At 38.5% G+C, this 26769-nt stretch overlaps 1 protein-coding gene across 1 annotated transcript in view; it reads right to left on the reverse strand.

Moving 5' to 3' along the window:
* The window catches only part of LOC124270738 (anoctamin-5-like), a 44434-nt gene extending 24041 nt beyond the window's left edge, over positions 1 to 20393 (reverse strand). The window contains 7 exon segments of the mRNA XM_046705780.1: positions 355 to 381; positions 5843 to 5863; positions 6953 to 7124; positions 8642 to 8742; positions 11070 to 11145; positions 11538 to 12079; positions 20262 to 20393. Coding sequence (XP_046561736.1) covers positions 355 to 381; positions 5843 to 5863; positions 6953 to 7124; positions 8642 to 8742; positions 11070 to 11145; positions 11538 to 11846 — 706 coding nt within the window. The 5' untranslated portion in view covers positions 11847 to 12079; positions 20262 to 20393.
* Positions 20394 to 26769: the final 6376 nt, after the last annotated feature.

Consider the following 26769-nt stretch of genomic DNA (forward strand, 5'->3'; position numbering starts at 1 on the left):
TGAATAATCAGTCAAAATAATTGCTCCAAATAATGCCAGTCTAATAATCATAGGTAACATTTGAGTTGGATTGGTGTTTGGCCACAAACAAACACTTTATTCCCATCCTTAGCTTTTTCCCCAATTGAAATATTCAATCGGAGCAGTAAGATTATCACAATTCTCACAGCCATTGTATTATTGTTATTATAATTATGTACATTATTTTTTAGCATGATGAAGGCATGGAATTGTCTCTCATTCTTCACAATGATAATTTCTTTCACAACATATTCCCATTATAATAACGTATTCATTCAAAGATTATTAGTAAATTAGCAAGCTGTAGTACTAAGCACACACACTGACAAATACCTGGAATGTGTGTAGAAATATCTTTTGCTAAAAGAATAAAATGTAAAATGACAATGATTAGTTTTAACTAAAAATACGAGCTAATACACTAAGGTCAATGATACTGGCAAACACAAATGTAAGTTAAAACTATGGTTAATTATCAGCTACACTTGGTTGATCTACAAGGGTTGATTATGCAGCAACAGTAAGTTCCATTCCTGAAGCAACACTACCATTCTTGTCTACATTAGAGTTCTGTCCATTTCTGATGATATTAATGTCTTCCCTACATATTAATGAGCTCATTTCTGCTTTCACAAAACAGCAAGGGCAGGTAACTCTTACGTGCAGCACAATTGTAGTTAAATCCTGTATAACCATGGACATTTAATATCTACTTATAGTCCATGGTGTAACATACTTTTAACTTTCTATACACTGTAGGTCAGGGTCCACATAGTCTCAGTCACATCAGCGGTGCTGATTTGGTGCCATCAGAACCACAACTGTAATGGTTAAGTCATCACTGAGAGCTAGTGTCTTGCATCTGCCTACAGTCTAAGATATGTTGAGCCATATTGTACAACTTGATTAGCAAAGAATACCACACTGCTACCAGACAGAATATAAACTTTTGATACCTCAAAGGGCAATGTCAAAATTGTGGGGGACTTCATTAGAAAAATCATGATCATTGTGATACATTCAGTTTCTGTTGGATAGTTAAAGAAACATGTATATGTCATGATATTTAATATCAATTCTACTAATTGCTAATAAATTCAAACTGATTTGAATTGGTCAATCAAAAGTTTCAAAACAGGCTACAAAATGAAGATTTGCAGTTACTATGCAGTTCAATGTATGTGTCTTTTGGGCAGAAAACACAGCATCAAATGATAATATATTTTAGGAAAAATAGAGAGCATGAAATTTGGCACTCATCAATTTTCATTTGCAGCATCTCATCTTGTATCATACTGAGTGACATCATGTGACCTGACATCATTGCACAACCAAACTTTGCCAGTTTGATTAGTTTCTTAAGAAATCCCTAATACTAAATACTTCCTTATGACCTATAGTCTGTTGCAGTGAAAAGGTACCGATGAATTTCATTTTAACCAAAAATGTAAGTCAAATAAAGTGAAATTAAGATTGCGAACCCTCATAACTGTACCTTGCCAAATGAACATTAAAATCTCAGAATTTTATTCAACTTAGGATAAAAGTTGTTTAACAAACGATCATAGTTTCAAATCGCTATTATTGGTTTGTATTACAAGGGGGTATGCACAGTAGTTGGAACAGTGAAACAAATGCACGTGCGGTATGTGATGAGCATTAACTTGCTCCCACTCAAAACCTTGGACTAAACACACTCTACTTCACACAATATCTTTGCTGACACCAGAATGTTCAATTTGTCATGGTAGAATGGAGACAAACATACTGTTTAGAATGTAGAGCTAGATTACCTTTAGATTTAACAATGCAATATTTAACATTTAAAACCTCACACTGCATATTCAGTTCCAAATTCTATTTACTACGGCAGAGTCTTTATGCAATGTAATCTACAGGTTCTACTTTGAAAACCCACTATCCCCATCTCCTGATAATGCCAATTACTTTGACTCCTGTGGAAAACTGAATAAACAGCTGATATGATGATATAAAAATACTAAGCAGAAATATAAACCAAGCTGGGGTGAGCTAACAAAAACATGTATTTAATCAACAAACAATTGTCAACTACGTCATACAAACAATGCCATATTTGGCTATGATTTTTTCAGCAAACATGGCAAAACTGAATAGCCATCCATTAAACAGGGGTAAAATCTATGACATCCTTAATCAAGATTTTTTTCCACAGAACTATGTGATATGAGGTAGCAGACCACCAAACAATATCTGCATAGTGACAGGGACAGGCATGTACGAACATGCATCAAATCTTGCTGGCATTATGCAAACACACTCAAACAAATCAATTAACCCTTTCTATGTGTTGTAAGTAATGTAGATTTATGTACTGTTTGGTGGACAGATTATAAGGGTTAACTACATTTCTGTTGTTGTTTCAGTTTTTCACACAAGTAAATCTGAACATGTTCCCATTTTCATGGCACTTTTAGTTTTTCTGTATGTTCCTTGTCTAAATTGAACATCTCACCTGTACGGTGTCAATTCTGTCATAACGGAGCAAACGTTCCTGAGGCAGATTTTACCCATGAAATGTCCCCATGGTTGTCCCTGTAGTGATCATACTCATGCCAACGTCCACCCAATCCAAACATTGCTCCCTATCCTAACAGGTACCCTGCTGTGGAGTCTCCATGGAGACAGGCGAGTTTTTACCAATGAAATGTCCCCATGGTTGTCCCTGTAGTGATCATACTCATGCCAACGTCCACCCAATCCAAACATTGCTCCCTATCCTAACAGGTACCCTGCTGTGGAGTCTCCATGGAGACAGGCGAGATTTTACCCATGAAATGTCCCCATGGTTGTCCCTGTAGTGATCATACTCATGCCAACGTCCACCCAATCCAAACATTGCTCCCTATCCTAACAGGTACCCTGCTGTGGAGTCTCCATGGAGACAGGCGAGATTTTACCCATGAAATGTCCCCATGGTTGTCCCTGTAGTGATCATACTCATGCCAACGTCCACCCAATCCAAACATTGCTCCCTATCCTAACAGGTACCCTGCTGTGGAGTCTCCATGGAGACAGGCGAGATTTTACCGATGAAATGTCCCCATGGTTGTCCCTGTAGTGATCATACTCATGCCAACATCCACCCAATCCAAACATTGCTCCCCTATCCTCCATAGAGACAGGCAGGTACCCTGCTGTGGAGTCTCCATGGAGACAGGCGAGATTTTACCCATGAAATGTCCCCATGGTTGTCCCTGTAGTGATCATACTCATGCCAACGTCCACCCAATCCAAACATTGCTCCCTTTCCTAACAGGTACCCTGCTGTGGAGTATCCATGGAGACAGGCGAGATTTTACCCATCTCTGATAGGGACAGAAAAGTGTGTGTGAGCCTCGAAATGTTGCACTGAGCAATTTGGAATTAAAGTGTTCCAACAACAGAAATACTTCTGATCCATCTGTGAACAGAGTGAATGTCATTTCATCAGGTACAAAATGAGCAGTAGTAATTTAGAAAGTCTGACCCCTTCCAATATATTGGGACTGGTATTACACTTTTCAATTTCTGAATCCTAAAGCTTATGGGAAGATCCTTCATTATAATATTTCATATACCTATGTGTTTGTACAGTTCGCTAGCACATTTATCACTTGCTTCATAAAATAGACTGTGACACAAGATAATTTGGTTAAGATATTATTTCTAAATCTGCACTTCAGGCAATAGACTTATATCAACACTGCCATTACTATTGACACAGCAATACATTAGAAATTTGGAATTCTGCCTCAAGTAGAATGCTAAATGGTGCATGATATATTCATCCTACATAAATCTGCCTGGAATTCTTCACTAAAGCATCATCTTCTATATTGATCTACCAGTCAGTAACTTGGCAAAGCATGGTCTAACTGTACAGCCTATGAAACACTGATAAAGCATGCAGAGAAAACAAACAACTACACAATTAAAAAATAAAACTAACATATCATACAAGTAACAAAACATACTCCTATAATTCTAAACAAATTCTAAAAAGGACAATTAAACAAGAGAAAACAAATTCCTGGGCCTGTACTTATAAAGATCGTTTAGTACCATGATCCTGGTACTTCCATATCACAATAGGGGCTATACCCTTGAAAAGCCATGACAGCTTCAAATAGCGGGCCTCTGAGCCTAACAAAAACTACTTATTTTGTCACAAAATTTTAGTTTTTCATACACAAGTACATATTCAACAAACAAAACCATAGCTACAAGGGGAATCTTTCATATAAGGAAAAGACTAAATTATTGTTGTCATGAAGAGGATTTGTTTTGTCGTATCTAACATCACGTTGATAATAGGACAGAGTGCCGTTCTGGAAGGTTTTCTAACTGTAATTAAGCACAAAGCATCAGAGTATGTCAGAACTACATGAATCAGAATATGCCCTCGCTTACTCTCTTCAGTTGCTTGGATATTTTCACCTGTTGGGGGACAAAACCAAATCAACATAGCATCAAGTACAGTATTGAGTGAGTGAGTGAGTTGAGTTTTACGTCGCACTCAGCAATATTCCAGCTATATGGCGGCGGTCTGTAAATAATCGAGTCTGGACCAGACAATCCAGTAATCAACAGCATGAGCATCGATCTGCACAATGGGTAACCGATGACATGTGTGAACCAAGTCAGCGAGCCTGACCACCCGATCCCGTTAGTTAGGCGCCTCTTACGACAAGCATGGGTTACTGAAGGTTCATTCTAACCCAGACCTTCACGGGGCAAGAACAGTATTGGTGTGAGGTGACTGCATGCTTATTGAATGAATCAATATTCTTTCTATATCAGTTTAGGTATTATGCAGGTTTTAACTGTGAGGATAATATTTTAATTATGGTTTGTACATATGAGCGATTTTATATCACAAAGTAGGACAAATTGAATAGCTGTACAATTTATAACATGTTGCATAACATAATCTCTATGCTATATGACAAAATAAAAACCATATCATCAAAAACAGAACAAACACAAAGGGCAGTCAGATAAACTCTTTCAGATTTTTTAACCACCTATCTTAGAAACACTGTTATTCAGACAAGCAAACATCGATCTTTTGCAGCTTTTATGCTTGTAAGGATTGGGTAAGAAATATTTCACAAACATGAAATCCAAAAATACAAGCAGATTTTGCTCTGAAAGCATATGATCCAAATTCTTGTAACAGGAATGCTACACAGTCTGCAGTCAGGGAAACAACTGCATCTGGTCATCAAGCTTGTTCTGCAGAGAGCTAAGGGAGACAACTTCTGGTTGAACATGCATATTTTACCCTGTCTGCAAAATAGCCACTGACCCACTAGTCTGTGGATAGTAAAAATCCAGTTGGGGCCAGTTTAAACACTTATGTTCATCATATTAACAGCTTAATGATGAAACCCGTGTCTACATTCAAATTCGGGTTAGTGAATTATTTTGTGGGCTAGTAACTTTCAGGCATAGCTAGCATGGGCTGGCCAGCAAAATTTGGAAACTATTTCGCACACTGATTTTACCCATTCAAAATGGGCATTTGACTTTAAAAAAATAATTTTGAGGACATTTTCTTCACAATTCTTTTGTGTATGGAAGTATTTAAAAAAAGAAACAAGGTATTTCATCATAAAACCAAACTAATTTGAATTGCAAACAGCTGTAGTTACTTTCATAATCAAGTCCTAAAGATATTGATTAACCGTTGTAAATTTCTACATCTTACACATGTGTAAATATGTTTTATCTACAATGTGCATTTGTTACCACTACTGTTAAATAACTACGAAGCGAAACCCGAAAGTTCTCCTCTTACTTTGAATTGATACCTCATCATCTAAAACAGGAAAACAGTACATAAAGCTAAAACATTTAACACATCTAAACACTTGATGCTAGAACTCACAGCGGCCACAGAACATTTCACAAGACGTTCTTTAACGAACAAAAACAGTTACAGATCATGAATACTTCAGGGGATATTTTTTTAAGTGAAGACTGCACACAATTTCATAAAAATATCCTGAAAAATATTCATGATCAACAACCTATTTTGTTCAGTATATAAAACTACCAATACTCTAAACATATACTTCAATTTGAACTAATACCCCTTTTTGGCAACAGCTCTTTGTTAACTGAAAAAAGGGTGGATTATAAAGAAAGAAAATTAATATTCTGCAAAACAAACAATAAATAATATGCATCACATATTCCAAATAAACAGAATGTCAACATATCATAGAATCATAAAAGCATAAAACGAAAAGAATTTGATTGTGACTGATACAAAAATCTAAAGAAACTGCATTATCATGATTATCGTGATATAATATATTGTGGCATTCATACCTTCTGCAATAAAGGTTTGCCATTTTACATTGTACCAACTCTACCCAATTATAAATCAGAAAGGTAAAGTATAAAGCTTAATGTATTGATCAATTATTATATGTGTGCCTTGCAAACTTAATTTATCAAATGGGAGAATTCTAAACACATACTTTTGACATAGTATCAAGATTTGACAGTAACAAAAAGTTACTTCTAACCAAGATTACATACAATATATTTAGGAATACCTTCAACACAGAGGTCACAGAAAAATAAGGTAAAGCAATTTAAACATTTGACTACAAGTTGTTCAAGGAATGGAGAGAGAAAATAAGTCAATGGAGAGGATATCTATTTGGTATGAGTTGAAATGGAAACATCAAAAGGGTATAACAACGTTTTTGTATTTTCTACATTAAAACCTGTTTGGACTATTTTGGAAGCAGTAGCTCCACAGAACTGAAAGATAAGGAATTTTCATATCTCATTCATACCAGGAGGAATCTCTGGAAAACTTCTGTAAATAGAAAAAGAAATGTATACGTGAAAACTTTTTTATTTCTCTCTTTTTAAAGTAAACAAAATACCATACCTTTCTTCTTGAGAACTTTAGTGTTGGTCCTCTCTGTCTCCTTGTCTCGCTTCCCGAAACACATAGTGAGAGTCTGGTCAATACATGACCGCTCCTCGGCCGCGGAGGCCGGCCACCCCTCCTCTCTCTCCTTCACAGTCCGAATGTCCAGGTTGATCAGGATGTGGTGACACTACAAGTCAGTGAGTGAGTGAGTGAGTATAGTTTTACACCACTTTTAGCAATATTCCAGCAATATCACAGCGAGAGACACCAGAATTGGCTTCACACACTGTACCCATGTGGGTACTCGAACCCCAGTCTTCGGCATGACTAGCGAGCACTTTAACCACTAGGCTACCCCACCGCCCCGGTGACACTACAAAACACACAATGTGCTGGTCATACATATCTTACATTGTAAGAGAATGACCTTTATATTCTGGTCTCAGCCTAGTGTTTCTGTTGGAGACAGAAGAGTTTATCAGCTCCTGTTTCAAGACACAAAATGGAGTGAAACAATGTGTTGGTTTTTGTTGGAGACAGAATAGTTTATTCTAGCACGACATTGTGTGATACTTGATTCTGATTCATTGAGAGCTCATCAAAACCGCATTACTTAAAATGGCAGTTTAAGACCCGTGATGAAAGTGACCCGATTCACGGCGCATGAATACAATGAACTCTGACCCTATTGTTTGTAAAAACAAACATGTACGGACATCGGCAATTTCTATCTCAGTAGCATCTTTGATGTTTTTAAGAAGAATAATAGTTTGAAGAAGATTTTCTTGACCCTAATCCCAGTGAAGAAACTCACGAAGCTGGAAAAATTCGTCAGAAGCGCAAAAGCAGCAGTATATTCAAACCAGGTCAAGATGTACGTGTTGTGACGCCAACAACACACGCCAGCCCACACATCCTAACCTTGACCGGCCTCACCGTCCGTAATGCCCAGTCCTTCCACTTCCACTGTCCATGTATCCCACATAAAAGCGTGGCATGTCAGGTCTTTTCCAAATTGGGAATAGTAGGGTGGTTATCAACAATTATTTCTCGTGAATAAAGTTAGCTGCTTACTAAACTTTAGCGAAGTTCATGGCTTGAATTTGGGCTTAGTCGATTGTCATACAGTAGGGGGATCAATAATTCGCTTGGAGATAAATCAAATAATTGTACTTGCTCACAGTATAAACTGTATTTTTTTATTTCTGTATGCCACTTGTTACAAATGCAAGCATTACTGGTTCCTGAAATAAGGCATTTATATTGTTGAAAATGTCTTATTTTGTTCATTACACAACCTGTCCCTCAACGGACTGATTCCAAAGCGATTTCCAGGAAAAGGCCCCTTCGCCACTTTGTGTTCTTGCCGGCCAAACAGTTCGGTTTTTAAAACAGTTCGGTTTAGAAAGATAGAGTACTCTGTTTTATCTTCTAATTAGAGGCTGTTACAAGAAACAAAAATGGAGCCAAGAAATGTGCTGGGATACATGTGCCTATCATCATTATCGACGACCAGAAGGTTCAAGTGTCAATTATAGAAAGAGGCAAATATTTGGCTGGTTGTTTTGTTATCGTGTGCAAGCAAGTCCACCCTGAAATGTAACTTTGTTTTGAGTTTCACTGAACTTGTAAAACAGAAAAGAGTTTTAACATAGGATGTCAGTATAGGACATTCCAAGAACAGGTCAAACATCTAGTACTCACCAGCAGAGACCTGAGAGTCGGGCGAAAAAAGATGGTGGGATCTTCATGATTCTCAAACACATGGATTCTGTCCATTATAAAGGTCGTGCTCACATAGTCAACTGTAAAAGAAACATTCTGGGTTCCAGTCTCATCACCACATCATCAGATCACAATCATCAGATCATCACCATCATCACATCAGCAGATCACCTCCATCCATCATCAGATCACCTCCATCATCAGATCACCTCAATCAATCATCATCAGATCACAATCATCAGATCACCACCATCATCACATCATCAGATCACAATCATCACATCATCAGATCACAATCATCACCACATCATCAGATCACCACCATCATCACATCATCAGATCACAATCATCACATCATCAGATCCACCATCACATCATCAGATCACCATCATCACATCATCAGATCACAATCATCACATCATCATCAGATCAATCATCATCACATCATCAGATCACCTCCATCACATCATCAGATCAGATCATCATCACATCATCAGATCACCACAATCATCACATCATCAGATCACCACCATCACCACATCATCAGATCACCCACCATCATCATCCATCATCAGATCACAATCATCAGATCACCCACCATCATCACATCATCAGATCACAATCATCACATCATCAGATCACAATCATCACACATCATCAGATCACACCACCATCACATCATCAGATCACAATCATCACATCATCAGATCCACCACCATCATCACATCATCAGATCATGTCACCATCATCACATCATCAGATCAACATCATCACATCATCAGATCACAATCATCATCACATCATCAGATCACCATCATCATCACATCATCAGATCACCATCATCATCGGATCATCAGATCACAATCATCAGATCACCAGGATCACTCATCACATCATCAGATCACAATCATCACATCATCAGATCACAATCATCACATCACTTCATCATCACATCATCAGATCACAATCATCACATCATCAGATCACATCCACATCATCAGATCACATCATCATCACATAATCAGATCACATTCATCACATCATCAGATCATTCATCCATCACATCATCAGTTCACAATCATCACATCATCAGATCACAATCATCACCACATCATCAGATCACCACCATAACATCATCGGATCACCTCCATCACATCATCAGATCACCACCATCATCACATCATCAGATCACCATCATCATCACATCATCAGATCACAATCATCACATCATCAGATCACAATCATTATACATCATCGGATCACTTCCATCCATCATCAGATCCATCCATCACATCATCAGATCACAATCATCCATCATCAGATCATCAGATCACCACCATCATCATCATCAGATCACCACCATCAGATCACAATCATCAGATCACCACCATCATCACATCATCAGATCACAATCATCACATCATCAGATCACAATCATATACATCACATCATCAGATCACCATAACATCATCAGATCATATTCCATCACATCATGCACATCATCACCATCATCATCATCAGATCACCACCATCATCACATCATCAGATCACAATCATCATCATCAGATCACAATCATCATCACATCATCAGATCACCTCCATCACATCATCAGATCACCACCATCATCACATCATCAGATCACCACCATCATCACATCATCAGATCACAATCATCAGATCACCGACACCATCATCATCATCAGATCCACAATCATCACATCATCAGGATCATCATCATCATCATCATCATCATCATCATCATCATCATCATCAGATCACATCATCACATCCCCACCATCATCACATCATCAGATCACAATCATCACATCATAAGATCACAATCATCACATCATCAGATCACATTCATTATCTCATCATCAGATCACAATCATCACATCATCAGATCACATTCATTATCACATCATCAGATCACAATCATCACATCATCAGATCACATTCATTATCACATCATCACATTATCACATCATCAGATCACATTCATTATCATATCATGTCACATCATAATCATCTTCAACATCATCATCATATCACATCAATATTACATCACATAATCTCATCACATCTTTACAACACCTCAATACAATATCACATCATCATCGCATCACATCTTCACAAATGTCATTGTGAAATAACATCATCACCATTACCACATCACATCATTACAAGATCACATCATCATATCACGATCAATACCACAAAACATCAGTACAATCATTACCATCACTTACATCATTACCATCATCATACTTCTTCATCATCATCATCATCATCATCATCATCATCATCATCATCATCAATGGCACTAAAGTATCTTTATGTTTTCACAGTTTTACTAATATCATCATTCTAAGGTTTATGATGATGATGACTGGACTGTAGTCGGTACCTTCATCATCAGTTTCAAAGTGTCGCTCAATCCAAGCTGATAGTTTGTTCTCGTTGACTTTGGACTCAATTCCACACTAAAACATGAAAAGAAATTGAACAAGCACTTAGCAGAACTAGAAAGTTCAATAAAGATACTCCTAAAGTTCCACATCTGATAATGAGCATCAATTAGCTCATGATTTACTGAGTTGCACATGACAATGTCAACTCCTCGCACTGGTAACATCTAACAACAGAAACAGGCACATGACAGTTGATCACAGTGTTAATAAATTAGCATATCACTAGCTGCTTCCAGTAACATCCTCATTAATTGTACTATAGGCTAATTTATGCACTTATGCTCAAGTGATTCCCTAAAAAAGAGCCTTCATCTACCAATGTCTACAACAACAAAAAACAGGCCAGTTTATTGAAAGTGAACTGCAGTAAGGGTGAAAATTTATAATGACATTCTCGTACTTACATCTTTAAGGGGCATCTGAAGCTTAACTCTCTCTGCTTCTGCACAAAGTCTCTTAAAAGGGCAGTGCAGTTTAACGTACACCAACCCCCCGATTGTCACCCTTTGAATGGAGAAGCCTTCTTTCTCCAACAACATCTCAAACATCTTACGGTTCTGCTCATGAATCTTAAGGGCATTCTGTTTGGAAACATCTTTAGCATCAGATGATTCTATAATTGGGTGAACCAACACGTAATCAATCCTTTTCCTCTCAGGAATAAGTTTATTGTCTAATGCGAGTTCGGTGTAGCGTCTTTCAAACTGGGACATCCTGCGCTTAAGTTTGGGTCGATCTTTTCCATGCTTTTTATGCTTCTTTTTGGCCTTGTTGCGGAGTTTAGCATGAGTATGTGCAACAACTGCTGCAGACTTCAAATCAACAGCTGTCCCTTGAGGAGGTAGTGTGTCCACTGTTTTTCTGGGGATGAAGGCTGGTCCCCCTTAGGGGACACGAGATAGTCCTTGTCGTCCATTGGGGATGTAGTGTGCTGCCCTTAGTGGCCCTGGAAGAAAAATAAGCATTTTTAGGGCAATAACTAAAGTAATATGGATGTATTTTATGAGGAATGGCTGTACGCTAGCAGTTTACCAAATATGATAGAACACACATCACGACAAGGACTGATGATACAGCTGCAGGATGGGAGGTTGTTTTTGTTTTGTCTTATTCCGTGTCCTTGACAAGTCTTGACTGGAAAATATACACCTGGCAAGCTATTCTAGAAACATTCATAGCCCTACAAACGTCTTAAGCCTATTGGCTATGATCAAAGTTAAGAATTCTTTAAGGGCTACGAACATTTTGAGAATAAGGGCAGAGGGACCCTATCCACAAAGTGTTCGTAGCTCTACGTCATTCATAAGGCAATGATATACGATAGGTAGTAACGGTACGAACGCTTTGTGGATTGGGACCCTGGAATAAACATGATAAAAGATAGGCTGGCTCTATTTGTTTGTTTGTTTACCTTGCACTTGGCAATATTTTGGAACTGACAATCCATAGAACTGACATCTGAACATCATCAGCAGTCTTTACTTTTCCATATCCTGAACTTTCAGGTAGTAATCACTAATGACAGAGATCTGATTATTGGAAAAGTGTCTGATCACACTGATACCTGATGATGATAAATATACAGCGCATGTTCTAACACAAATACACCATAGTGTTGGGAACTGGTTAAAATCTCATAATTGATGATTGGTTCATTACAACCGATCAATCATCGAAAATAATTGGTTAGCATCATTTATCAAATTTTCCTGTTATGTTTATTAATGCACCCAAAAAATAAAGAAAAAACATACTGATCGTTGGGGTTTTTCTTTTGCAAATTGCACAAAATGCATGTGCAAATTTCACATCATTAAAAGATGACTAGTATGTTAGGAACATATATTTCCTGGAGACTTTTAGCTAAATTCAATCATGTCTTGGAACGAGCTTGTAATGCTTATGAAATGTAGCTTTAATGACACAGACAAAACAAACATTTTGAAAAATATTGTTAATGCAAACAAGTGTTCCAAAATTGTTTGTGTTTGATTATGAGAAAACATGAGCATTTGGTTGGTCATTAAGTCACTGCAACCAATCTTCGATTATTTCCGTTAATCGGACCACCACTCAATACAACACATGCAGACACCTGATGATATTAAACCAAATAGACAGAAACCAAAAGGGTATGAACATAACATAATAAGAGTTTTCAATATTTGTTTTATATAAAACTAGATGAAATAATCCACAGTGCTTTACCTTTACCAGGTGTACATATGAAACTGTCCTTGAATTCAGCAGTATATATGAGAACAAGCTGAATACATGTGTAAATTCAGTTTCTCCTCCAAGGGAGTTCTATTGAATACCAAACATTTACAAAGCAATATTACTTCGGCTTGTCACACAAGTAAACATGAGTGGCTCGACTGCTAGCTGTTGTCAAAATAAACAAACGACACACTACAAAGAATGTGTAAATCATAAAATTGTGCCAGAGATCAACCCTGAACTCCAGTCTGTTGCAATATGATCAAGATAAGGGAATAGTACGATTCTGGCATTTATCACAATAGAGTTTCTGTGTTGTTGCATAAACCATCATCAAACCATCTCATATAATAATCATCTTGTGTGGACCCTGGGATTGGGATAGAGAACTTTGACAATGGGCCATTTTCAGGATCATTAGCCATTTTCTGAATTTCAATCAATGAATATCAATAGTAAACTTCAAAATTTTAATGGGCCATTTTTTTTCTAATGTGCAAAATGGCCCATGGCCCATGGCCCCCACCTTTCCCAATCCCTGGTGGACCTACAACATTACAAGCAATGATCCTTGCTGTCAACACATGATGGCATACTACCAACCAAGTCATCGAGTGTGACCACCCATCAATCAATTCACCTCTTGAGACCAGTACTGGTTGCTAGGGATGTAGTCTAGCCTGGACACCACTCATAGTGGTCATCAATCAATATCAGCTTTGAAAATGTATTTAAATCTGGTATTTAACGCTGCCTATGAAATACAAGTTTTGACTTCTTTACAGGTAGAATGATCAGTCACTTCCGCGATTACACTCTGACCTGTAACTTCATAGCAACCATAACCTTGACCTTAACCCCAACCTCATTCAGTGCAACACTACGCTCACCTCATCCGAAACTTCACTGAATATTGTACGATATATACCGAATTCAGCTTCATTTGAATAAAAGGTAAAGCAAAACAATCGAATATAGACCAGTGCTTTATAAAAACATTATTGATTTATAACTTACTGTTTTGACTTAAAATGTTTAATCCTGTATTCCTGTAAATAATCGAGTTTGAACCTAACAAACATGTGACTGATATTATGAGCAGAACCAGATCGAGTTTAGTCCTGTCTTCAATCAAGCAATAGACTGGTCACTAATCATATATGATCAGAATATGAACAGACTATGTTACCGAGACTAGAGTTTCATATAAGCTTCAAAGTTGCTTTAAATGCACAAAATTAATCACTAATACCCAAATAATCTTGAGTTGCTTGCATACCCATGAACAATTTCCCAAATCCCATGCTAAAACAACTCTACACAAACCAGCTTTATCAGGTTAAACTACACCAAATCACAATCTGTCATTAATACGCTGGGGTTGTAAGTTTAGCTTCCTGTACCGAAAAGGAACAGGTTAGGCCGGTCATTTTTTTCTTGCTGCTTCAAGGTCAAACTTAATAATGCATACATGTAGTAATGTACAAGTCATAAGTGCTGAGAGCTTAGTTAATACAAAAAAATATCATGTTACCATAGTACTCAGTGGGAAAATATTGGGTTTTGTGTAACCTTCATCTGGTATACCCATATGGCCTCACAGATCTATATCTACTGAATGTAGGCATCATGTGAACTTGTTTATGACATGCAGACAATGTGGCACAGAGGTTCTACGTAATTTAAGTCATGAATTGATGTTGTGAGCTTAGCCCCTGATATATGACATTAAAGCAGGTTGAAATTCCATGAAACAGCACTTCTAGCAGCATGAATTATTTTTTTAAAAACACATCTTCATTGACTTAAAAATATCCAGTGAATGAGTGAGTGAGTGAGTGAGGGAGTGAGTATAGTTTTACGCCACTTTTAGTAATATTCCAGAAACATCAACACGGGGGACACCAGACATGGGCTTCATTCATTGTAGTGAACTTGTACCCTTATGAGGAATTGAACCCGTGATGAGCGAGCACTGTAACCACTGGCCTCCCCACCACCTCCAGTGGTGTATTAGGACGTTAAACATATTCAATACCCAAATCCATGGTCATTTACCATTTTGATTGTATTTGTTGTTTTCTTTTTGTGCTGACAGTGATCAATATTATCCTCTTTGGGTTTTTTAAACGTTAAATGATAAGATCATGTACAAATATCAGATTATAATATATGACTGATAGATAGGTTATGGTTTGGCTGCACCAATGAGTGAAAAATTATAACTTGTGCACATAATGTTCTGACAATCAATGCAATTAGTTTTGAAGTATATATTTGTTTTTTAATCAATTTAATGATCAAACATTCTTTTGATCAGTTAACATGGTGTGTGACTACATATGAACAGGCTTATTAACAACTTCCAACCTATCATTCTTTGAAGAATAAGGGGTGGCCTAATGGTTAAAGCATTCGTTCGTCAGACCGAAGACCCAGGTTCGATTCCCCACACGGGTACAATGTGTGAAGCCAATTTCTGGTGTCCCCCCCCGTAATATTACTGGAATACTGATAAAAGCGGCATAAAATTAAACACACTTACTCACTCGAAATAAAATTCTTAAAATTTCAATTACAAATCTTTGAGATTCTTGAGAGGCATTTCGAAGTTGATGAATATATAAGACGAGTATATGGATGACAACTTCTTCTTTATTGTATAACACGACGTTTCTGGGCTACTTCTTTATATCACCTGAAGAAGGTGTCTTTATATCACCTGAAGAAGGGGCAAGAAGTAGCGCAGAAACGTTGTGTTATACAATAAAGAAGAAGTTGTCATCCATATACTCGTCTTATACAAATTTTGGCGTATAATTTTTCAGGGAAAATGCAGTAAAAAAATGACAACTCTCTACAACTGATGATTCTTTGGAACAAACTCATAACAACCAATAATTAATTATTTGATATGTTGTAGATTAGACTCAGCCAATCCAAATACATGATACATTAACAAGGAACAAACAATTATTCCATCGTTGTCACACCGTCAATCTAAAGTTACATGGTTAGTGCCTGTGAAAGTATTAACATAAACCAACAATACAACCAGTCATAAAAGTCCTACATCACAAGGTCCCTGTGTGTAGGGACTGAGTACAGGTCTTTCTGTTGTGTGTTGACACTAGCTATATAGCAACCGAGTCCAGGGATTCACAGTGTGTGAGGGTGGGGACATCAATATGTGCACTCAAGCATGACAAATGTATTCCCATACACCAGCCTGTCAGCAGTAATCTATTACGCTGAGCCTACTGTCAACCAGTTGCATTAATAAACAGAAACTAATGCTTAGTCTCTGAATATATATAATTTTGATAGTAACAAACAAGCGCATGTAAAATTGAAAAGGCGCCCCAGGGAGACCAGAGATTCAGAACCTGAGGAAATCTAGACTTGCTTCATGTAAGGCTTTAGCACTGCAGAGAGGGCTTGGCAGTAGGGAAAATAATGTGGTTCAGGGACTGTGAGACAGATTAGAATAAACAGTAAAGTATGTTTACAAAGATGCGCTTGTGACGAACTGATGATTATTATTAGCTGTTTTTTGTCCCAACCTCTTGTTTCAGTCAAACAACAACAACAACACATAACAAACTACGATTATAACAAACTACCGTAATTTAGTGATCCCTTTGACTTCATCATAACTGTCGTCATTGACCCGGGTTCGGTTCCCCACACGGGTACAATGTGTGAAACCCATTTCTGGTGTCCCCTAACCTGATATTGCTGGAATATTGCTAAAACAGTGTAAAGCCATACTCACTCACTCATCATAACTGTAGTTACTGTGTAATTTGCACATTTTATTCAAACTAATTTTGAAAATGACTAGATGCTATTATTTTGAATATTTCACACAACTTTTTCTGCTTTCATGTGGAAGAAATAAATGTGTTCTTCAAAACATCTGGGGTTTTTTTTGTCACAGACTAAAATGAACAATGATATAAACAGCTGATATATATTGTTATACACAAGTTATACCCAAACCTAAAAACAGTACTTTAATTTGTTTTTGATAAGTCATGAAGATCACATGGAGATCTATACAATTGTAAATTTTGAAACATTTCTGATGTTTGAACATGGACAAGTTCTTCCCTTAAGCTGAGTTTCATTTTTTGATAATTGGAAAAGAATCAGGAAAGTAAGCTAAACTTTTGGTGTCTATTACAGCAGTGAGAGAAGGCAATTTCTATGATAAAAATCAATCAAACAAAACATTTGAAAAAGTTATAGGCAGTGGCCCGAAAGAGGGTTTTTGTAAGATACTGTGAAGTGTAAAACAGCTTAAAAAAGACTACTGTAATCGTAAGATGAGCCAAGTAAGTAATCTGCTTAATGCCAACATAAACTTCACTGCTTATCCTTCTTATACAAGTAGGATATAACTAGAACAAAGGAAACAACAAAACCAATCATTCAGTGTTTCGTATTTGCAAAACATAAATTACAATAATGAAATAAAAGTAGAACATCTGTTTCCAAACAGACTGACTTTTGCATAGAGATCATCTAGTTCCAAATTTTTCTGACTACATATTTGTGGCACACATCAGGTAAATCAACAAGTCCGATCCCGGCAAGTGCAGAGTAGGTCAAGGTCTAAGTGATCGTGCATAACACAGGCCCAATTACAATAAATATAAGTAGAAAAACTCATTATGGCAGTTAGGTTTAAATGTCTCAGAAAGAATGGTGATTCACATGCTGACAAGTGCCATCAATTCAGCATGTTTTGGTGCATACGTTGTTCATGAATACAATGCAATAAAAATGAAATTCAGTAAATTAACAGCTACTAGTACAAATTAACTCCAAAAGTCATAAAGACCCTAGCTCCCAAAGTATGGCTTCAGATTTTTATGATTTATGTCTCATTTTGTAGCTACATCTGTCAGCAAGAAATGCTAAAATGTTGATTTCATCCTGGAACAAACTTGGTGTGTTTCCTTTTATATAGTGCTAAGCCCTATCAGTGACAATATATACCATGGTGCTAATTTGTTGCGTTACAAACACCTATGGCAAGAGGGGCCAAGTAAGGATATCAGCAAATGTTCACAAAAAAGCTTCAGAACAGTCAACAGTACACAAACAATGCAATCTTGAGTATATGAGAACTATATGCTGACAATCTTTTCACACACTATAAATGCAGAGCTGTCAACCCCTAAAGATGGTTTGGAGTGAGACTGAAAAAAATAAGCCAGGGTCCAGCCGGGGTCATGTCGAGGGTGACGTCCTGGTAGGGGGTCCGCCCCCGAAAATGAAGTTTAGTGATTTTCAGGTGCATTTGGAGCCTTCTGGTGGCATTATTTTGACACTAAAAGATGCATGCTAATAAATAATTATAAGCCGAATCATTCGCATAAACATCATTTTAGTACTTCGTTCATTCAGGCGTTCTTTCAATGTTCAACTTGACGCAAAAACGAACGAAAATGCGTATTAATTTTGAAATTATTCTTGGCTACCAGATATGCACGAGATTATTATTTGGAGGCGTGAGAGCGTGACATTTGTCAATAAAGCGTGAGACTCACGCCAAATGTGTGAGAGTTGACAGGTATGTAAATGTAAATAAAATATTAGCGAAAACATTCAGAACACATACATCAAGAAAGTGATTTATAACAAATATTTGACCTCTATTAGTCCAAATGGTAAGAGTTCCTCCCGTTCCCCCATCCCAAATAACATTTACAGAAGCGTAACCTAAATTCGTGGATAACCTTGATTTGTGGATCCCGAAAATTATCATGCTAACTCGTAAATTAAGTCTTGACTGACATCATGAAGCGGTACTTTTGATGTACATACAATGCCACGCCTCGCTGACAAAAAAGTTCCAAATCTCTGCACTAGTTACATGCAAGTACACTAAATATTATTGTCCAGCATTGAGATAAATAGCCCCAAATCACTAAAACCACCATTACCAAATTTTATTTTTCCAAAATGTCAAGTAAAAAAGATACCGTTAGCTATAACATTCTCACTTCTTGTTGTCTGCTTTCCTTGGTGTCAATACTTACTGCAGTGGGATGTCGTACAATTAGTGGTATAAAGTAACCAACTACGTAATCCACGATACAAGGTGACGGTACATTTTGTGGGCACACGAATGGGTGATGATTGCAAATGGCTTCCGTAAACAAACGTTTCATTCACAAGTGGAACATTGGGCATTTTTAATTTGCTGAATCAATAAATAAAATAATCAGTGCGTATACAAAATGAAATCATGCATTTAAAATATGAATTTCACCGCATTTCCCTTATATCCACGAATCAAGGTTATATCCACTATAATCAAGGTATTAACAAAACTTAACAGTGTATATAAATTAAATGAAATCATGCATTTAAAATATGAATTGCACCGCATTTCCCTTATATCCACGAATCAAGGTTACGCGAGTGTATAAATTAATATATGATACTAAAATTATTAACAAAACTTAACACAACAATTACTAGAGAACTCAAAAGTCCAAAATTTAAGTTATGTTTACGGTCAGGTTTAAATTAGGGTTAGGTTTAGGTTTGGGGGAACGGAAGGAACTCTTTCCGACCTCTGTTAGTCAAAATAAAGTGTTGTCATATATGTCGACATTCTTGTCCTCGTTCTTCATATTCATTGTATTTTGTTTAAGTTCTTGGCCTTGGATAATTAGGTTTTATGGGAATAGACAAAACTGTTTCTAAAATAACATTACGGAAGATCTTGATCTAGCAAGTGACCCAGATTGTTTGCAATACATTAGATTATCGGTTCATCGATTTTTATCATAATGATCGCTATCTGATTCCAGAAGATAGATCATGACGACAAACATAACGCTTGGAGGTGCCCGTTGGACGGACTGATGACATTACGTTTTATGACTCACCTATACGGTACAGGAGTTAAATGTCCATCCCCTCCACAGTCCACAAGAAATCACGTCCACAGCACTACATGGTGTACCTTAAAATTGTCCGTGTTTCAATCACAATACGAGAGCCTGCATGTTGTTTGGGAAAGTTGCCATGTATGCAAGGGCGGCAACTCTTGTCTTAAGCACATTCTGCAGACCACTCTATATTTACTAGGCCATGTGTCCGACATTTCATGTCAATGGATTTTTCTATTTAGGACTTCATGAGTACATGTCTGTATATTACTAAACACATATCACATATACACACCCTGTTATATCAAACAAAGCATGTTCAGTAAATATTGGAAATATATAACCATGAAAAGTGTACGTTTTTCAACCAATTGTTTTAATGTCTATATATTACCCATTTCTGTTTACATTACTGACAGGTTCCAATTTTGAAAACAACATGTTCTTTTTCAAGATAATTATTCAACCGAGTCCATTTTACTCTGTTTTCACAATATATGTTAACTGTGCCTACATGTGCTCGAAGCAGCTTACACAAGTATAATGCAAATTAATATATTGTTATCTAGAAGTGGGCAATGGTACTTTTCATTTTATTTTAAATCTAGTATTTAATTTTATTTTAAATCTAGTATGAAATACAGGTTTTGGCTTCTTTGCGGGCAGAATGATCAACTCAGATTTCAGTCACTTCGGAGATTACACTCTGACGTGTAACATCATATGGCAACCGAAACCCTGACCTTAACCTTAAAAGCACATTTAAACATCTTTCAATGTCGCGTGCGCCCTTTCATCTATGGCTGGTTGACAGTTTATCCAAAGTGTGGTTATTAGACCGGATTCCGACGGGAAAATTTGTTTGATGTTCATGCTATAAAGTAAAATACATCCCCAAACAAAAAGACTAATAACAAATGCCTGATTGTGAATTGCAGATAGAGACAGAACACTTTAATTACGAGAAACATAACACATTAAAACAGGAAGAGAACACAGAGGGATGGTTAACCTGTCAGTAGCTCCTGGTCATTTTCCATCAGGACATAAACAAGAGATCATGGTGTCAGATGTTTTTTAAAGAATGAAAACATTGTTTCGGGACATGTGACAAAAGCAGATCAGGCTCGAACACTTTGAATAGATACTGCCAACACCATAAAGCAGTGGGAGTTTGAAAGTCAGCAGATAGTGTCGAACCTCGATCGATCCAGTTCCAAACCCCGGGAGGAGCCTGTCCTGTCTGGACCTGTCCAGGTCGCCTTGTATTGAAGAGAGGGACTGAGGTAAGGTAAAAGTTATCTGCATGAGTGTACAACCTGTGTTGCGTTAATCCTTGAGTGAATGTGTGCCGGTACATGACTGCTATGTAGATCTTTAAGAGCAGCGGCCTACACGCACTACACGCAGAGTAATGTCTTCAACTGACCCTGGAGCCAGGGAACGGCAAAATGTTAGGTAACTGATCATGACTACTAACTGTTGAAGGGTGCCTTGACCCCAGTTGCCAGTATTAATAAAGCCACTTATATAGCGCTCAACTCCAAGCCGCACGGGCATACAACATAATGGGCATTATTACCCCGGATAACCTAAGTTGACTGTGACGTGCTATACAAAGTTATAGGAGTCATATGATTTATCCCACCCGGATAGTTTTCTGCTAGGCGAACAGAGGCAATTTTGAACAAACTCACTTGCTTAAGGTGAGACTACATGTGTCACATGTGCTTCGTTGTGGAGCAGCACAGAAGTCCTATATAGGTACTCTCTCGAATCAAGCTGCCAAACACCTAACCCCTCCAAGGACACTCCATCCCTAACATTGCTTAACTACAACTGTGACCTGGGCTCTATGCACACCATAACCACGGATTAACTCCCTGAGGGACCTGGGACCATAAACGCAGTTACGACACTTCTAATACGCTACAGAGCGGTTATGAATATATGAAATATAATTCAAAAGAAGCAAATTGGTGGCTCCACTTGTATTTGTATTGCTCAATACGATTAAAACACGCAGTGGTATAACAGAGCATTATATAAACAGAAAAAAATATCCGACATCACGCGTTGGATGTTCATTATGTTCTATAGCAGTGCGACGTTCTTGATTGCTAACCGCCCGTTGTCATCCCAGTTCAACTTTGAAAGTTAATAACATAAATACACACAGTGTGCCACAAGTCTCCTACAGCCTACACTTCGCCACCCCCCGTGCTGTGATTCACTTAGGTCCAGGTTACAGCGTCTGAAGTTTACACCTCGAGGAGCTCAGCATGCTTGTCTTTTAATGGGCGTTACTAACATATTTCAAGCTATATTTGTTGGTTTACGAACTACAAGTATACCTTGCCACAAACTGGAGAAGCCGATATACGAAGATGTTTACTCTCTACGGGTTATTTCTACCCCGGGAAACCTAATTTGCGTTGAACATGTATGGATATTAAATTGTACCTAGTCACCACAGTGAAACACATTAAAATGAGTGTGGACCTTATTCTTAGTCTGAATAGACCATTAAAAATAAACCGATTTTTGCCGACATGTTACTGAAAGTTAAATATTCAAAGAATACATAACCTTTAGTGACTGTCAAATTGATTTATATATATCAACGAAAAAAAGCAAATGTGGTGGATATCAATTTCAGCACATAAAATTTACTTTTGAATTGAATAATGCATGTTTCAATGCATATGCATGAAGACAGCTGCTCGGCTTCCAGGTCGTGATTCACAAATATCACGAACATATTTATGTGTGGTCACAACTTGGATGTGTAAAATACTCACACTTGCTTTTGAAATGTAATCAACTTACACTGATTGTCAGGTACACCCTTGATTAAAAGTAAATAACAATAACGCAATACCACGGCAATGCCATACTGCAAACAAGAAGGACGTGAGATGACGTTGAGAGGCATTTTAATGTTCATTGATACACATTGAGATCTTTGCAGACGTTGTCTACAGCAAGTCAACACCCACGACTTGTCGTCCACGTGTGACGTCAGGTCAACCTGGCAACCATATTCGGTTGGTGGATCTACGTATTCGACACCAGACTGTCACCTAACATCTTGGACAGTTCCTGGATTGAGACAGATTAGTGGCAGACCCAAACGCAACTAGTTGCGGGAGTTTAACGACCAGCCGTATTCGTCCGTCGATACGTCCAATTTTTCTTACACGTTTCTTTCAGGCATGCTTAACTTGGTGTAGACAAGCTCTAAAGTTAAGACGACAGGGACAGTTTTTTACTGTCAACAGATGGATCCAGGTTACATAGATGTTATGGTCGTGCAGTGGTCTACAGGCGTCCAGGAGTACGTGTTAGAGAGGTGAGGTGAGGTGAAATTGGGTTTTACGTCGTGCTTGAGAATATTTCGCTCATATGACGACGTGCATGCGTGTGTATGTGTATGTGCGCCTGCTTGTACTAGCCCAGACTGAAGCTGGTTTTATAGTGCTAGCCCACTGAGATACCATGCCGCAGTGAAGCTTGAATACCCCACTCAGACACATACTGACTCCGAGCCGACCAGTCCTTGTTGTACCCATTAATGCCGAGCGCCAGGCAGGGACCAACAAGTACCATATTTTAACGTCTTTTGGTATGACGCGGTCGGGGATTGAACCCGCGACCTTCCGCTCTCCGGGCGGACGCTCTAACCACGAAATAGAACGACGCCTACGACAGGACCAGAACCTTCCGATATGGGATTGTTAGGCCAGTCTTTGGAGAGAGAGAGAGAGAAAGAGAGAGAGAGAGAATTAATTCATACAGTAGATCAGATAGAACAGATCATCATCGGGTTATCATCATGGATGTTAAAAGCTTATGACATAGACACACCAGTATAACAGTAAGTTCATCAATACTTCAGTACCTGTGTTCTCGCTCCCAGACTCCATCATGAAGGATCAGCACTGTGTCACTATCTCGCCAGACGGTAAATATCACGATACATTTCTCAATCCTAGCACTGATGTAGATATGTCGGATGTCCTCGGGCGGGCCTGCAACTGCTTGTACCCAAGTAAATTACTGCACACACTCCCGTACACAATCATAAACTCTTGGGAATATCCACTTTGACATGTATGTCAGACGTATGAATTATCCATTAAACGCCATGCTGCGTCAATCCGTTTGCAATCTAAATACACCCGACTCTCAGTGTATACCATTTCGTATGATTGGAATGCATGCGGTGTGTTTGTTCATCGCTAACACAACCCTGGTTTCCAGTTGTAGAGATTTCATTTCCATTAGCATTGGTGGAAACGTCAACATGTATTTAGACAAGCGCCTGTCTATATTTGCCAAGCTCTCACAATCATGCACTCTACTGGAACTTGTCCACTTGTATTACAGTGCACTGGCTGCAGGCAGGCTGTTGGTGCTATAGATCGTCATACTGTCTTTGAATATTTGGTAGGATGGAATCGCAATATTTACCCGCGGATCTGGAATGTTTGGTTCACTTCAACTGCTTAATTCTCAAAGCAGGACAGCGGATTCTAAAATGGCACAATGCCGTTCAATCACTCTTATTCTTTATTATTTATGTTCACCGCAATGTTTTGGGCACGTCATTCGAACGTCACGTAATTACAGATGTGAACTGCCAGGCTCGCATCCTGTCCTGGTCAAGTTGTGAACAGGTTGACTCAATAACTGGGTTAAAATATTTTTCACATTCATTGGGCGGTTATCTTATATATACTGTTATTTCACCATTAGATTATGGTACCTCTATAATGGGGACAAAATACCCTTGATGACCAGGCAGCAGAGCTGTATGAGAAAGCATGAACAACGACTTTCAGACAACCATCTATTGTGAGGGGTCATCCGCCAACAAACGACCTCGTGCGACCATCCAGGCCTACAACCCGGGACATGCTGATTCTAGAGGGTCTGTATACTACAGGGTCTGTGTACGACAGGCTCTACTGGAGTACCCAAGGTATGTCTGTTTCGACCTGAACCCGATTCACAACGAAAAACTCCTGAGAGTTACGTGTTTATACGCCAAATATACTAGGCACATAAAGAAACTGTGCATACAAAAATTTAAAATCTAAATTTATCAAACCTGTGTAGACACATAAGGATTCAAACTCAGAGATTAGTGACATGTATCCACCATGCATGCACGTGCCACGTTCCGTGACGTCAGTGGGTTCGTCCTTGAGACGTGCAATACGTTGTTGCACGTGCATTCCGGGAAAGAGAAACAGAGCAAATGAATGCCACACAATACTGTCACTTTGGAAAGCTCAACCCCTGCCCTTGCGATCGTTCAAAAAATTAAACGGCTATTGAAACGCATAGCATGCCAAGGCTCACGTCTGCACAACGTCATGAGGCCATTGGGATGGTCCGTGGGGAATGTCTCAACGACAAGTGGCTGCACATTTCCACTGCCACCGGAACACCATTTCTGCACTGGTGAGACGCTACCAGAACACAAATGACGTCATCGATCGGCCACGTTCTGGACGTCCACGTGTAACAACGCCAAGACAGGACAGATGGATAAGGGTGACCCATCTTCGCCACAGGTTTCAGACTGCAATGATGACTGCCCGAACCATCCCAGGACTTCGCCGTATCCACCCCAACACAGTTCGACAACGTTTACGTCATCACGGGATCAGACCACGACGTCCCGCCATACGGCCTATCCTGACACAACGTCATCGACAAGCTCGCCGAATGTGGTGCCGAAATCATGTCCGCAGACCCTTGTTTTGGTGGAGAAATGGTGTTTTTACAGATGAGTCCAGGTTCAACATTTCCCATAGTGATGGACGTCAACGTGCCTATAGACGCGTGGGAGAACGTTATGCACAGGCCTGTGTCTTGGAGAGGAATCGCTTTGGTGGTGGTTCCGTGATGATTTGGGGTGGAATAACAGCACGCCAAAGAACTCCTTTGGTGATTGTTCAGGGCAACTTAACTGTGTGGGCTACAGGGATCAGATTCTTCGACCTGTGGCAATTCCTTTTCTGCAACGTCATGGCCCTGGGTTAACATTCCAACAGGACAATGCCCGCCCTAATACGGCAAGGGATGCTATGGATTTCTTGCAACACCACAACGTTGACTTACTGCCTTGGCCTGAAAATTCACCGGATCTCTCCCCGATAGAGCATGCCTTCCTTGCACGTTTGATAGGCTCTATGCGTCGTCGAGGCACTGCTGTTCTCAATGCCGATAGTGGACATACCCGTTATTGAGCTTGTGACATGGTCGTTTGACCCCTGTCCCGCTTGTGGACTCGTGACGTCATTTTGATTAACTTTTCAGTTGAAATTCACCCTACTTGTTATGGTCTCATGATCCCTCCATTAAAGTTTATATGTACCTTTAACATTGTTATCGTACTTATCAACTGGGATACTATTTTGACAATGCACAGTTTCTTTATGTGGCTAGTGTATTTTACATTACCCAACCAATGTATTGTTAAATACACATAAAA

This window comes from Haliotis rubra, unplaced genomic scaffold, assembly GCF_003918875.1.
Source record: "Haliotis rubra isolate DU_JTF1 unplaced genomic scaffold, ASM391887v1 Scf1020, whole genome shotgun sequence".
NCBI classification, from domain to species: domain Eukaryota; kingdom Metazoa; phylum Mollusca; class Gastropoda; order Lepetellida; family Haliotidae; genus Haliotis; species Haliotis rubra.